Here is a 15,407-nt window from a genome sequence, read left to right as displayed (position 1 = left end):
TGTCTGATACAAGCATTGCTACCCCAGCTTTTTTTTTTCCATTTCTATTTACATGAAACATCTTTTTTTATCCCTTTACTTTCTGTGTGGGTCTTTTGGTCTGAAGTGGATATCTTATAAACAGCATAGGTATGGATCTTGTTTTTTAATTCATTCAGGTACGTGGTATATCTTTTGAGTGGAGCATTTAATCCAGTTACATTTAAAGTGATTATTGATAGATATGTAATAGTTATTGCCATTTTATTATTCATATTTATGTTCCTCCTTCTTAAAGAAGTCCCTTTAACATTTCTTATAGTACTGGTTTGGTAGTGATGAATTCCTTAAGCTCTTTCTTATCTGGGATGTATAGTAAGCCTTAACATCAGGAAGAATGATTCCTCCCATTTTATTCTTATTTTCCAAAATTGGTTTGGCTGTTTCAGGGCCTTTTCCTTTCAATGTAAACTTTACAATAAGTTTGTCTATCCACAAAACCTACAGATCAATTTGAGGAGAATTGATGTCTTTACTTGTTGACTCTGCCAGTCCTTGAATAGGGCAAAGCTTTCCAGTTATTTAATCTCCTTTGGTTTCTTTCTATAGCATTTTCTCATTCTCAACATATAGATCCTGGTTACATTTTATTAGACTTGTAGCTAAGTTTTTCACTTTATTTGCAGTAATTGTAAATAATATTGCATATTTGGGTCTATTGTATCGATTTTGGACTTTGTTGTTAGTATTTAGAAAGGCAGTTTTGTATATTCAAAACAAACATTGCTGCACTCACTTATTTTAGGAGAGATGACTTTTTAAAAAAATACTCCATGGGATTTTTTACATAAAGAGTTGTGTCATCTGCAAACAGAGATGGTTTGTCTTTGTTGTAGTTTTTAGATTTATTTATTTATTTTTATAGAGGGAAAGGGAGCGAGAGAGGAAGACAAATATCAACTTATGGTTGTCTGTCTAGTGCCTCCTACTGAGGACCTGGCCTGCAACCCAGGCATGTGCCCTGACTGGAAATAGAACCGCCAACCCTTTGGTTTGCAGGCCAGCACTCAGTCCACTGAGCCACACCAGCCAAGGCTAGAGATGGTTTTATTTTGTCTTTTCCAGTCTGTATGAATTTTATTTCTTTTTCTTGCTTTGTTGCCCTAGGTAGAACTTCTAGAGTTATGTTAAATACTATGGTAAACATGGACATCTTTTCCTTTTTCCAAATTTTAAAAGGAAAGCATTTATTCTTTCATCACTAAGTCTGATGTTAACTGTAGGGGGGGTTTATAGATGCTTTTTGTGAGTTCGAGTAAATTCCCTTCTGTTCCTAGTTTTACAAGAGGTCCTCCCGAGCTGGGCTCCCCATCCCCCCCGCCCCTGCCCATGAAATGGTGTTGGACTTGTCAGATGCTTTTTCTGCATCAGTTGGTGTGATTATATGATTTTTTCTTGTTTGGCCTGTTCATGTGGATTGCATTGGTGTTTTTTCAGATATTAAACCAGCCTTACATACCTGAAATATCACTTGGTTATGGTGTTACATTCTTTTCATATGTTGCTGGATTCTCTTTGCTAATATTTTGTTGAAAATTTTTTCATCTACATTCATAAGAAATAGTGGTCTGTGATTTTCTTATTTTGTAATGTCTTTGGCCTCATAAAATGAATTGGAAAGTATTCCCTTTCTGTTATCTAGAAGAAATTGTACAAAATAAGTTATCAGTTCTCCTTTTCATTTTTGGTAAAATTCTTAAGCAAAATGCGGGCTTGGAAATTTCTTTTTTGGGAGAGCTATTCAGGCTATTTCATCTTGGCTGAGTTTTGATTGTTTGTGGTGTTCAAGAAATAAATGCATTTCTTCCTATATTTTCAATTATAAGTATAGAGTTGTTCTGTAGTGTTCCCTTATTACCCATTTAATGGCTGTGGGGTCTATAATAATATGATGTTTCCTGTTTCTTATGTTGATGATTTTTGTCTTCTTTTTTTCTCTTTGACAGTATTGTCAGAGGTTTATAGATTTTAATGATTTTCCCCCAAAGAACTAGCTTTTCATTTATTGGCTTTTTCCCCTAGTGTTTTCCTGTTTTAAATTTTTAAAAAATTTCTGGTCTCATATTTATTATTCCCTTCCTTCTGCTCTTTTTGGATTTATTTTATTGTATTTTTCCTAGTTTCTTAAGGAAGGAAGTTATATTCCTGATTTGCGCTTTTTCCTCTCAATGAAAATACTCAGTGCTATGAATTATCTTCTCAGCACTCTTTAGATGCTTCCCACAAGTTTTGATTTATTTTGTTTTTGTATTCATTCATTTCTGTGTGTATTTTATATTTCTTTTGACGCTTCCTTTTTGACCAGTTGGTTAATTAGGAGTGTGTTGTTTAGTTTCCATGTGTTTAAAGATGCTTCTATTTGTTTGTTACTGATTTCTAGTTTGATTCCATTATGGTCATAAAACATACTCTGTATTTACAGTTCTCTTAAATTTGTTAAGATTTAATTGTCTAGGATATGGTATCTTGGTGAATATTCTATGGGTGCTTGAAAAGGTCATTTTCATTTGGAAAGCAAATTAATAAGAGTTATGAGAGCTCAAATTTTCTTATCTGATAATTTTGTAGATAGTGTGAAATATGGTATTTTGTTGAATAGAATGTCTCTTAGCTTGGGAAAGTTTGAGAAAATGTATTTATAAGGAATATCTATTTCAGTGGGATCCAAAAGTAAATATGGCTTGGGTAAAGTATGAGAAAATGCATACGTAATGAATATCTAATTTTTTTAGTAGGATCTGAGAGTAGATTTGATTTACAAATATGCTGTAAATAAATTCTTTCTGTAGTAAACATTTTATCATCTTATAATAACTGTGTCTATACTGTTTTACTATCCTGGATTTGCCCCATAAAACTGTTAAGACTACTGCCCCAAAATACATATTACAAGTAATATGACTGAACTAATAGACCAGAAAGGCTCATAATTTTTTTATAATAAGAGAAAGTTTATTTAGAAAGTCACAGCGGTAGAAGTGAATAGTAGAAAATATGGGCTCAGGAAACAAGTTACAGCCAAAGAAGGGCCCTTGGAGCTTAGGAGGGAGAAGGTAAAGGTAATGCACCTGCGGTAGAGGACGCTGAGGACGAGAGGGGCGGGAAAGGCCCTGGGCGTGCTCCTGGGAGGGAGAGAGCGTAAAGTGTTCGCAATTTAAATTAACCAGTATATATGGAGGAATTTAATGTGAGAGGTTGTGCCTTCACGGTCCTTGATAAGAGATGAATGTTCCCCAAAACATAGAGTGAGTGTTCTAATCTACAACTGAAGTGTGGTAGTAGTAAAATAGTATTATAATGTGTAAATATCATGTAGGCTAGGTTACTGAAAATGTCTGGCTATTGGAAACTGGAGGTCTTAAGTGTATATGTGTGTTTTTCAAAGGTAATGAGTACACACATTAGCATTCTTTGTTGATAAAAGGCGCTTTTGTGGTAATAGGACTAAGAACAATTGTACCTTAGAAGAAAATTTAGTACACTGTATCACTTAGAGCTACTCAGAGGTACCATGAACTGCAAGTTTCTGCCCTTAGGTTAAGACTCCAACTTTGCTGAAATTATTTAAAAAATATTGAGTTTATATCTCAAATATTTCATATTCGGTGCATTTTTCTAAGTGATACAATTTTGAATAATTTTACTTCAGAAGCACGTTTGTGGTTCTTTGATATCTCTTCCCATGAAGTAATAGAATGTGTTTGATTTAGATCACAAAATTAATGTCAGGAACTAATTTGTAATACAGCTATGCTCTCATGGAATCCATGGTAATTAAAAAAAAATGTTTAGTGTGCACTTGAAAAGAAGGTATATTCTGTTGGATGCAGAGTTTCATATATTTACTAGGTCAGCTTTGTTGGTTGGGTTTAAATCTGCTATATCATTTTTGTTTGCTTGTTCTATGGCTGAAAAAATAGAGTAATCTTCCATTATAATCGAGGACTTAATTCTCCTAGTGAGCCTTCATTTTTAGACTGTGTGATTGTGTGTTGGGAGGGGGCGGGGGAGACAGAGACAGAGAGACAGACACGAGGCTATGTTATTAATTAAGGTAGATTTTTTTAATTATTGTATATTCTTTGAGAATTGTCCCTTTTAGCTGTGTCCCTTTTGCTTTTTACTTTAGAGTCTAATTTGATACTAATTTAGGTTTAATGGCATCTTTTTTCTGAACTTTGACTTTCAAACTTCCTGTGTCTTTGTGTTTTAGCTGTATCCCTTTTTAAGAATATATAGGTAGATTTTTTTAAAAATCTAGTCTCCTAGACTTCCCCCACCCCACAGTTTTTAGATATTGTGTATTGTACTTAATGAATGTTCTTATATTGTACATGTCTGTGCTGCATATGAATTGCTTGGGTATGCAAATGTTTAGTTATAAAAGATACTGCCAACAGTTTTACAAATTTATACCAATTTACACCACCACCGGAAGTGTAGGAGAGCACTGTTGGTCCATTTAAGTGCCCAAAATTGGTATTATGAATTTAACTTAACCGTTCTTGTGGATGTGTAGCAGGAACTCATTGTGGTTTTGTTTGGTTTTGTTTGGTTTTGTTTTATGGTGGTATAATTGACATGTTTCAGGTGTGCAACATAACGATTCAACATTTTGTATATGTTGCGAATTAATCATTACAATTAAGTCTAGTTAACATCTGTCACCACACACAGTTAAAAAATATTTTCTCTTGTGATAAGGATGTCTGAGATTTACTTTCTTAGCAACTTTCAAATATGCAACAGCATTTTTAACAATAGTCACCATACTGTACATTATATCCCCATGATTTATTTATTTTATAACTGGAAGTTTGCACACATTGACCTCCTTCGCTCATTTTTCTCCCCCCTCTCCCCACCCACCAAACCCCCATTCTGGCAACCAACAGTCTGTTTTTTGTTTGTTTTTAATTTATTGATTTTTAGAGGTGGGGCCAGGGGGTGGGGGGAGAAACACTAATTAGTCGTTACACTTACGCATTTATTCATTCATTGGTTGCTTCTTGTATGTGTCCTAAAAGGGGATCAAACCTGCAACCTTGGCTTATTGGACAATGCTCTAAACAGCTGAGCTGCCTGGACAGGGCCAAGATTTCATTCTTTTTATGGCTAAATAGTATTCCATTGTAGTCTTCTAGCCTTTTAACAGACCTTTTTGGTCCATCCACATTTAACATAATTACAGAGAGAGAGAGAGAGATCTATCTTATTATATATATATGCGGTTTAGACCTACCATCTTAATTCTGCATTTTCAGCCAACATGTTCTCTCCTTTCTTGCCTTCTTTTAAATTATTTCTTCTCATTTTATCCCAGAATCACTCGTATCAGTTTGGATGGTCCATAAACTAGATAACTACTTTTTAAGTGATTATCCCAATTACAGCATGCCTACTTAGTAAAATCTAAAATCAGTTAATACTTTTTACTGTCCTCACAGATGATCCAGGGACCTTAGAACTTTTTCTAACTTGTTACCTTTCTTAGGATTTAATTTTACCTTTTTCTCTTTTAATCCCATTAAGCATCATAATTATTTTATGCAGTCAACATTGTTTTTCCCCCCACATATGTGTCACTTTTGCTGCTCTTCATTCATTCTTACGTGTCTAAGTTTCCATTCAAGATTATTCTTCTTTTTCCTTAAGTATAAGCAGTGTAGAAATGTTGGGTCAATTTTGTTAGGGAGGACTGACTGCGCTGTGGGATGTCCAGCAGCATCCTGGCCTCTGCCGTTAGATGTCAGGAACAACCCCCATTGTGACAAACTGAAATGTCTCCAGATGTTGCCAGATGTGGCGTTGGAAGTAAATATCATTCCTGAGAATCACTGCTTTAAAATTTCCTTTGATGTAAGTCTTTTTATGGTGGTGACTTGACTATTTTTGTTTCTTGAAAATATCTATTTCATCCTCATGTTTAAAAGGTATTTTCAATGAGTATAGAATTCTAGGGTTTTCTTGGGTTTTTTTTAAAGATGTTTAAAATATCATTCCTCTGACTTCTGTTTTCCATCGTACCTTTTGAGAAGGCAGTGGGCAATTGCTGTTTTAAATATAACTTGCCTTTCCTCTTTCCTCTTGCTTTTATAGTTTTCTCCTTAGTTTTACATCTTCCATTATGTTGTGTTTAGGGGTAGACTTTATTTTTCATTACACCTGGGAATTATTAGGCTTCTTGAATCTATGAATTGGTGTCTATCATTATTTATATGTAACATTTACAGCCATTTTCTCTTCACATTTTACCCCGATCCATTCTCTTTGTCCTTCTCACTCTATCCTCTGTGTCTCTTTTTTTAATAGATTTTTTTATTTATTTTAGAGAGAGGGAGAGAAACATCGATGTGTGAGAGAAAATCAGTCAGTTGTCTCTTGTACGTGCCCCAACAGGGGACCAGGCCCACAGCCCAGGCATGGGCCCTGACCAGGAACTGAACTGGTGACCTTTCCGTTTGCCACACCAGTCAGGGCTCCTCTTAAGTCTCCTAACCGGTAGTATGTTTTCCAACTGTCTCCCTGTGTCACAGTTCAGGTAATTTCTTCTTACTTGTCATCCAGCTCACTAAGTCTTTCATTAGCTTTATCTGTTCTGCTGGTATATCTGAAACTTTCAAATATATCTTTATTTATAGAAAATGTGTTTGGTTCTTTTTCAGATCTACTATAGTTTCCTGAAGATATTTTAAAGCTTGTCTTAAAATAGAATCCACTGTTTCTTTATGAACATATTAAGCATAATTGTTTTTATTGTCTGTTTGATGTCTGGCCTTGGCCAGTGCGGCTCAGTTGGTTGGAATGTCGTCCCTTTAAACCAAAAGGTCGCAGGTTCAGTTCCCAGTGAGAGCATGTGCCTAGGTTGCAGATTTGGTCCCCAGTTGGGTGCATACAAGAGGCAAACAATCTGTGTTTCTCACATCGATGCTTCTCTCCCTTTCTCTCCCTCCTTTTCCTTTCCTCTAAAATCCATAAGCATGTCCTCAGGTGAAGACATTATAAAATAAAACTAATAAAATAAAATAAATCACTCAGGTCTGATTCTACTGTCGTCTTTGCCTCTTGCTCACGGTGCCTTATGTGATTGGTTATTTTTTTTATTTACTGTCTTATTAATCTTGAAAAATTTAAAGGGAATTCTTTGTGGCCAAAGATGAGAGTGCCTTTCTCCGAAAAGAATTTACTATTACCTGGTGCCTGGAGAACTATTTTCAGGGTTTGAGGCTCTTGTCTTTTTGAACCTTGGTGATGTTAACTTGAGCTGTAACTCTGCTGGAGAGTGAGTTACATCCTCTTCAGCCCTTCCCTCCTCCACACCCACACAACTTTCTTTCTGTTCTCTTCCCCTGAGTGCAGGACCCTTTGGAAGTCCCAGTTTAATGGAGGACTCCTGTCTTTACCTAGAGAATATCCTGGCCTTTTAGGTCCCCTCTCTCTTGAGAGCAGTTCAAGTCTGTCTCGATAGGCAATTCTGTTTACTCTTTATTTATTCTTGCTCTAGCTCAGATTTTGGCCTGGTAATTTAGAGTCTAAGAGTCTAGTTTAGAATATAAATGAAGCAGAAGACAGAGAAGCGTCAAGAAATATGAAGGGCCTGGGGCTTTATTTTACCCTGCCTGCAAGCTAATAAGCTAGATGGCTTCAGTTACAGGGATGCTGGCAAAAGACATGAGAATCCTGGTTCAGAGGAAAAGGACTTTATAATTTGTGGCACAGCAAACAGCTTGAGCTTCATGTTTGTGCAGTACCCTCTTCCCTCCAGGTTCCACAGGGTAGCGGACAGTGGCTCAGGTGGACACTGTACTTACAGGGGCTTTGCATCACTGCGGAGTGGGACTCCAAGCTTAGGAAACACCAGACTTTTAGAAAGAACTACTAGCAAACCTGTCCAACCTTTGCCCTCAAGGAAGACATTACGTTTATTATTCTGGACAGCAAACAAATCTGCCCTTTGTATTCCAAAGCTGTTCACCTTACAAACATCCTTGAAAAGATAGCCCAGAACAAAAGTTGTCATTGCTTCTACTCAGAACATTCACAGAAACACAAAACCTTAGAGAATCATCTCTCAACCAGATGAAACAACAATGTATCTCCTGTTTTCCCCCACTGTCTCCTTGTTTCTATCTTTATGTTATTTTCCTAGATGACAGAAAACTAGATTTTATTCTTTTACTTTTGCCACATATATCCCCCTTTCCACACACCCCCATACACCATCTTACACATTTGTTTGGTGTGAAATTTTGCCTTTCAGACAAGCTTTTAAGAATAAATAAATGCCTTATGTTAAAGCATATGTGTACTGAAACACTATATTTAAAAAGTTTTAATTGGTATCTTTGTAATTGGCTCTGAAGGCAGTAAAAATTGCCTGTTTTATTTTGTCTGTTTTGTTTCATTATCTTGAGGTCTATCATAGCACCTGGCCCATAGGTAACATTTATTGAGTCTTGTTATTTGTTTAATGCAGAATCTTAATCCTGATATTCAAAGGGTAATATTGGCTAGACTTGCTTACTTAACTAATCCCACACCGGTTCTCTAGAGTAGTTTTCTCAAAATGTGGTACACATTCCCCACCACTGGAGGTGTTCCAGATCTCTTTAAGTAATGCATGGATGAACATTTATTTCTATTTTATTGTATTGAATTCAAAGACATCAGATCTTTTATTGGAAAGTTAGGGCACCGACTGGAACAAGATGGGTTGTCAACAATGAGAATGGCCCTCGTAAAACTTAGAGCAAAAAATCCTTTCTCCCTGGTCATACTGGCATGAGGAGTCTGAGAAGGTTGGCATTATCTCTTGTGCCTTACCACTTATTGCTGTTTGGCTGGAAATAAGTAAATTGGTCAAATGTCCTGAAGGAAATACAGAATTCAAGCCAGAAAAGTCAAAGATATACCTAGAAGAAATTACATGAATAACTTCACTAATTATAATATCCAACATTGGAAGGTATTTCATTAATTCAATAAACAATGCTTTATTTAGGATTGAATGTGCTAGTTGGGTTAATACCCTAGCTGGAAATACAGAGTGGAGCAAAAAGAGGCACGTTCCTGTGCCTCAGAGCACTTGCTGCCTAGTGAAGGAGGGAAGACATATGCCAGATGTTCACCAAGATGTGAAACTGTGACCCTGAGAAGTGCTGCAAAGGATTGTACATGGAACACATAGGATAGTACGAGAGATTCTAATAGGTTTTTGACCTTGTTGGGAATAAGACAGCTTTGCTAAGGAAATAATTCTTGAGTTGAGATCTGAAGAGTGAGTAGGTGTTAACTTTCCAGGATGGAAGTGAAGAAGGACCTTTCTAGGCATGTGAAAGAATATCTTATGCCAAGACCTTGTGGTGGGAAATAGCATGAAAAATAAAAGGGACCTCCACTCCACTGTGGGCAGGACTAGGGGAATATGGTTTGAGATGAAGCAGGAGAGGTAGGAAGTGCCATTCTGTGCAAGATTTTGTAGACCATGGTAAGAGTTTTTCGAGTATTTGTTTTAAAATTAAAAATACAGTACTTAATAACTTTTTTCATTATATTTACTTTTATAGTTAAACAAAACCCAGTGCCACTTTCTTTTTTAAGTACATCTGAGTTTACAAAGAGGGATTCTTTAAAGAAATAAGTACATAATTGTATAGGAGATACATAGACTTGCTGATGAGTGTGGATTCTTTACCCCAGTCAGTGTTAAGTGTTTACTGTGTATAAATGCTGGCTGTCCAAGGGTCATTTGAATCTTTTGAGACCTAGGAAGAGTAACATTTGGGGGCAAGTACAACATAGACTTAACTATGGAAAAAAACTTAAAACCACAAAATTACAGTTAAATTATCTTTACCTTAAACTAAAAGATGTAAAGTTTTGTTCATTTTATTTTTCATTTGTATTTTGAATTAACGGCTCCAGTCCATTAAGGAGTGAGCAGATACTCTGGGCTTAAGGGTTTACCAGAGTCAGTGCTGTAGTAATTAACAATCATCATTCCAAGTGCCATAGTCTGTGCTTTCTTTCTCCTTGAAATGAAAAAGCAAAACAAATACACTTGCTATGTGGGAAGCAGACTGAGAACATACAGGGTGAGAGGTTGTAAAACTTGACTGGCACCTAGAGAGATGTCTTGGAAAAAGCAGTGGGCTCTGGAGCCAGACAGGACAGGACCAACCATGGTGTGTTCACCCTTGTGCTGGGTACTTTCCAAAACACTTGTCATGGAAAATTTCAAACGTATTCAGAAGGGGAGATTATTATGTTGAATGATCATGCTTCTCATCACATAGTTCCAGCAATTATTAACCAAGGCTGCTTGTCCCTGCTCCCCTGCCCCCACATTTCCCAACCAACTGGATATGTACTGAAGCAAATCCTAGATATCATTTTAGCCTTCAATATTTTGATATATTGTATTTCTTCAGTATAAAGACTCCTCTAAAGAATGTAACCACAATACTATTATACCTAAAAATATTATTTCTTAATATTATCAAATATTCATCAGTATTTAAAATTTCTGACATATATTTAACAGTTGAACCAGGATCCAAATAAGAGATACGTGTAGGCTCCTTCTCTTTACCTTTTTCTCCTTTTGTTTTTTACCTGTTACTCATTTAATCTTCATTATAACTCTGTGAAGAAGATAATATCAATTCTATTTACAAAGGAAGAAACTGAGGTCCTGACAGGTTAAGTAATTTGCTCAGCATCACGGAACTACTGAGTGCCTTTAACTGAAAATCAGCTTCAGCCTGTCTGACTCCAAAGCCTGTGTGCCCTTCCGGAGTAAGGATATTTTGAATTCAAACTCGGGCTAAATAGGGGCCTTTTCCCCATGCCACTCTACTGACTCCCCACCCTCCCTCACCCAAGTGCTTGCAGTCCAGGAGTCCCCTAATTAGGGAGCTAAGAAGCATGCTAATTTTTGTCTACTCACTCTAATAAGAGGAACTTTGGGCTCAACTGATCCCATGGAATGAGAGGAAACCAGCAGGCTTTAAGTCCTGCAGCTCCCAGTTTAACCAGAGCAACTCCAGAAAAATTCTTTTCTCTCTCCTCCTTCTACAGTTGCCTAAGAGGGGTTCTGAGGTTGGAGCCATAGCATACTAGGAGGTTCTGCATCTCCTAAGATGTAGAACTGCACTGTTCTGTATGGCAGCCACTAGCTACAAGTGGATATTTCAGTTTTTTATTTAAATTACTTAAAATTGAATAAAAGTTAAAAAATCAGTCACAGTAGCTACATTTAAAATGCTTGATACTCACATGCAGCTATTGACCACCATTTTGGATAGTGCAGATATAGAACATTTCCATCATTGCTGAAAGTTCTGTTAGTGCTGAAAGGTAATGAGTGGAGGCAGTTGTCTGTGACCCAGCCTCAGGTTAAAACTGGAGGACTTAGTTCGTGGTTTCCTCCTTTAAGAGAGAGCTCAGGATTTAGATGGATGAGTTTGAGAGTGGAGGTGGGGAAGACACCAGGCTTTGGGAGCCTGAGTAATGAGCCTTTTGTATTTTGTGAGGTCGGAACAGTAATAATAAGGGGCACGGACAACTACAAGCTAAAACAAATTCTGGTGCTTTTTTTTCCTTTCCACCTGTCAGACCCACAGTCTGCCCAAAAATCACTACTGATTCCCAGATAACCTGGAGGAATTGGTTGCTTTTATTCTTTTAAGAAATGTAAATTAATCCTCTTTAGGATTATTGCTCTCTTTAGTTGAGTGACTGGCTTAAGTTGGCATCTGAAAGGTAAGGGGACTTTTCATTTATTTTTCTGAGTCTGATAGTAACTCTAGATCTTGACTCTTAAGAATTGTGAATTCTCGGTTTATTTTTACCCTTTAATTTCTGTATCCCCATATTGAAGTACTGTCAAAGAGATACAAAGCTGGACACTTGTTAAAGACAGCAAGATGGATTTCATTCAGACAAGTGTAGGGAAGAGAGACTCCACCATAAATTGAGGTCAACTCTGCTGAATCAAAAGGTGGGCCTTTTTAAACACTGGGGTAACATTGAAGATGGTAGGTAGGGAGGTTGATCATTTTGATTAAGCCGTCTGTTTTACTAATTGGTGCTTATCAAAGTTAGGCTCCTACCCTCCCACAGAGAAGGGGTTGAAGGGGGGGCCAAAGAGGGGTGGCAGTGGGAAACAAAGTCCCTGTCCTTGGTGATTACATTTTAATTTCTGGGTTGTAGAAGAATTACAGTTTAAAGGTCAGAGAAAGGATTTACAACTGCAAGTTTTCTAAAGTAAATGCTCTAAGAAAAATGAGGTCGGGGCCTATAGTCAGGCTTTGGCTGGAACACTCTGAATTCTTTTGGCAGCATTGAACTTACTTTCTCAGGCAGGCATTTGGAAGTTGGGGGGGGGGGGGTTAGGGTCATCCTAGGGACATGGCCTTGAGCTTATAGAAGATGTGCTAGAATTTGGTTCTGTGTATTGCCTGTGGGGTGAGGGGGAGGTGGATGGAGTCCTTTGTGCTTTGAATTTACATTTCTCAGCTGAATAGAAGTTTATATACAGAATTTCATGACTTGGGCATTTGGGGAAATGATAGACTGGATTTTAATCATAACTCGGGAAGGGGGAAAGAAACTTTAATGAGGGGGACCAACGCACTGTTTGGAGATCCAGTGCAAACAGGGGAGCAATCAAGAAGGTGACTTTCAGGGCCTAAGAAGCAACCTGGAGTGCGTGCCTGCATGCGTGATTTAGGTCCAAGATGAATGGTATGAACTAGAGTAGTCTAGAAATGTGGCGAGAAATCTGTTATCTGAAAATACCCAAGAAAACATCTTGAAAGAGGAATATGTCTGAAAAACCCTTGAGAGATGATGTGTGGGGGTTTTTTTGGTTTAGCATTTTATTGTGGTATCTCCATGAAGCCCCATTTAATTTCCCCATAAATAAATTATAATCTCATGACTCAATTATTTACTTGAAGTATTTTATTTTTCTTTGACGACACTATCCAAAGTTGGCATTTCTCTCACTTTTTGACTCCGGATTGGTCTTCAACCAGATCTCCTCAGGATAGCGTACTCTAAAGAAGCCTCCCTGGTTTTGTACACTCAGTTCCTCTGCCCAGAATACCTTCCAACCCTCTCCCCCATACACACCTTTAGGAAATTGTTTATCCTTCAAACCCAGCTGAAGTAGCACCCTTTCTTTGCTTCCATCGTACAGTACTCTTTCTTTTTCCTCTTATATTATAGCTCTTACTCTGTTTGTTGTAGTTTGTACTCTTAATCCCCTAGTGCAGTCTTCAGCCCATGGAGGAAACCTAATGTTCAGCTAATAGATGTGGTTAAGTATAATAATAAACTCTGAAATGTGTTTTCCAGTGTTAAGAACTCGGGTATCTTATGTGTATAGGTACAGATATATTTTGTTAATTGAATTTTTATTTGTTCTTAGATGTCATTAAGAGGATCTGCGCCAGTGACAATTGTACCTCTTCCTGGAGAGCAAGTACAGGTTCAGGGGGTCATCCAGACAGCTCAGTCTTCTGTAATTCACCCACCACACGTGCAAACGGTACAGAAATTCAAAGACTTAGTGGTTGAGAGAGGGAACTTTTATATCCTAAGTCTTCAGACATATTGAAGTTGCTGTAGTTACTATATTATAAGCCAACATAATAAACTTGTCATGGAAATTAGACTATAGAGCAAATGAGGCAAATAGAAAACTTTTAGAAGACAATTTTGGAGAAAATTATTGCTTAGATTCTAAGGAAATGACTTCTTAAGGGAAACCACCCTTTTTTATTGCTGTGGTGTCTATCCTGCACGAAAAAGAATTCAGAAGCAAGGGTGATAATGTGAGTGGCTTAGCAAAGAGAGAAAGTACCTTATGCTTTATGGAGGTCAAATAAAAGAAGGTTCTCATACTTGAGGGAAGTTCTTACTTACATCTGTCTACCTTCATATTAACACCTGACAATACTAGGAAGGAAAGAGCCATGCTGGGTTCCTTTTCTTCCTGCTCTTTATCCCTATTTTATCTTTTGGCTCCTGCGAGTATCATTATGACCTTGGTCTTCTCTCGTCTTTAGGAGCAGCTATCCTAGAAAAAGCTATATACTTCATTTTTCCTCCTGAATATATAGTGTTTGGCAATACTGTCAGCTCTAGAGCTGCGTTTTTATTTGGTTTTCTTACATGAAAAGAGGGTGCGGCTTGGGTTGTTTTTTTTTTTTTTCAGTTTTTGTATGAAGAGTTTACTCTTAGTCACTAGTACTGTCATTAAAGAGAAATACTTGATCTTTGTCATAAGTAATCGCTTAGTTTTAGAAATTATTTTCTTTCTGAGTTCAGTGGGAGGCTTGGGAGTAAACTTAAGGACAGTGAAAACAGTTGAAAGAGTAATTAGAAATGGTTTATCCATGATGCGGAAGGAAATATAAAAGAGATAAATTTTTCTTACTACTTTTAATATTTGTTACTCATTATTGCTTAATAATTATAGGTTGTGAACAGTTCTTTCTTATCTGTCAAAAAAAAGATTTGATGTAAGGTATAAATAAGAAGTTGTACGGTAAAACTTGTTTTCGAAGATATAAAACAAGCTTCTCTGGAAACTTAAGATCTAAGTCTAAATAATTTAGGGGAAGACTTTTTATAGCTACTGATAGTAATGTGGAGAACTGATTTATGTCCTTCCTAGAGGCCTGTTGGAATTATTATTATTTTTAAAGGTCATATTTTTTTAAGATTTTATTTTTAAAGAGAAGGGAAGGGAGGGAGAAAAAGGAGAAGAGAAGCATCGACCAGTTGCCTCTTATAAACGCCCTGACCAGGGACCAAACCTGCAACCCAGGCAGGAGCCCTGACTGGTAGTCAAACCGGCGGCCTTTCACTTTGCTACGAGATGACGCCCAGCCCACTGAGCCACACCAGGCAGGGCTGGATTATTTTATTTTTTTAAATGAAGGTGAAGTCAGGAGTTACAATGCAAATTTAGCCAAGTGTTGGGAAATCTAATACATTTAAGAAATTGAAAATAGCTTGTTTTCTCAATTGTAAGATACTGTTGTAACTTAAAGCTTGCATATGTTAATTGTGTTGACATAGTTTCAGAGGGTTTGTTATTCATAAGTTAACATTTAAAGTGTGACCACCATACGGGTATAATGCACTAAGTGCTTTACATGTATTAACTAATTTAATTGTGAAGTGAGATAAAGCCAGTACAGATTTTTAAGTAGCCTGTGTTTATACCTGCCCTTTCCAGTGACCTCCACCTTGCTAAGTCTAATGGTCTGTTTTCAGTCCTTGTTTTCCTTCACCTGTTAGCACCATTTGACATGATTGATCATTCTTTTCTCCTCAATACACTGTGTTCTCTG

General features: G+C 37.0%; 1 protein-coding gene across 4 annotated transcripts in view; it reads left to right on the top strand.

Annotated features, from left to right (window-relative positions):
- The window catches only part of ATF1 (activating transcription factor 1), a 62,432-nt gene that overhangs the window by 22,670 nt on the left and 24,355 nt on the right, over positions 1–15,407 (top strand). For 2 of the 4 annotated variants that reach the window (XM_054591111.1, XM_054591110.1), the window contains exon 3: positions 13,475–13,594. The exons of the other annotated variants lie outside the window; for them this stretch is intronic. In XM_054591111.1, coding sequence (XP_054447086.1) covers positions 13,475–13,594 — 120 coding nt within the window. The remainder of the gene's footprint in view (positions 1–13,474; positions 13,595–15,407) is intronic. 4 annotated transcript variants of the gene reach the window in all.

Source organism: Pteronotus mesoamericanus, unplaced genomic scaffold (assembly GCF_021234165.1).
Source record: "Pteronotus mesoamericanus isolate MK-2021 breed Mesoamerican mustached bat unplaced genomic scaffold, CSHL_Meso_final scaffold_21, whole genome shotgun sequence".
NCBI classification, from domain to species: Eukaryota; Metazoa; Chordata; class Mammalia; order Chiroptera; family Mormoopidae; genus Pteronotus; species Pteronotus mesoamericanus.
The sequence above is the reverse complement of the archived record's forward strand: the minus strand, read 5'-3'. Positions and strand labels throughout refer to the sequence as shown.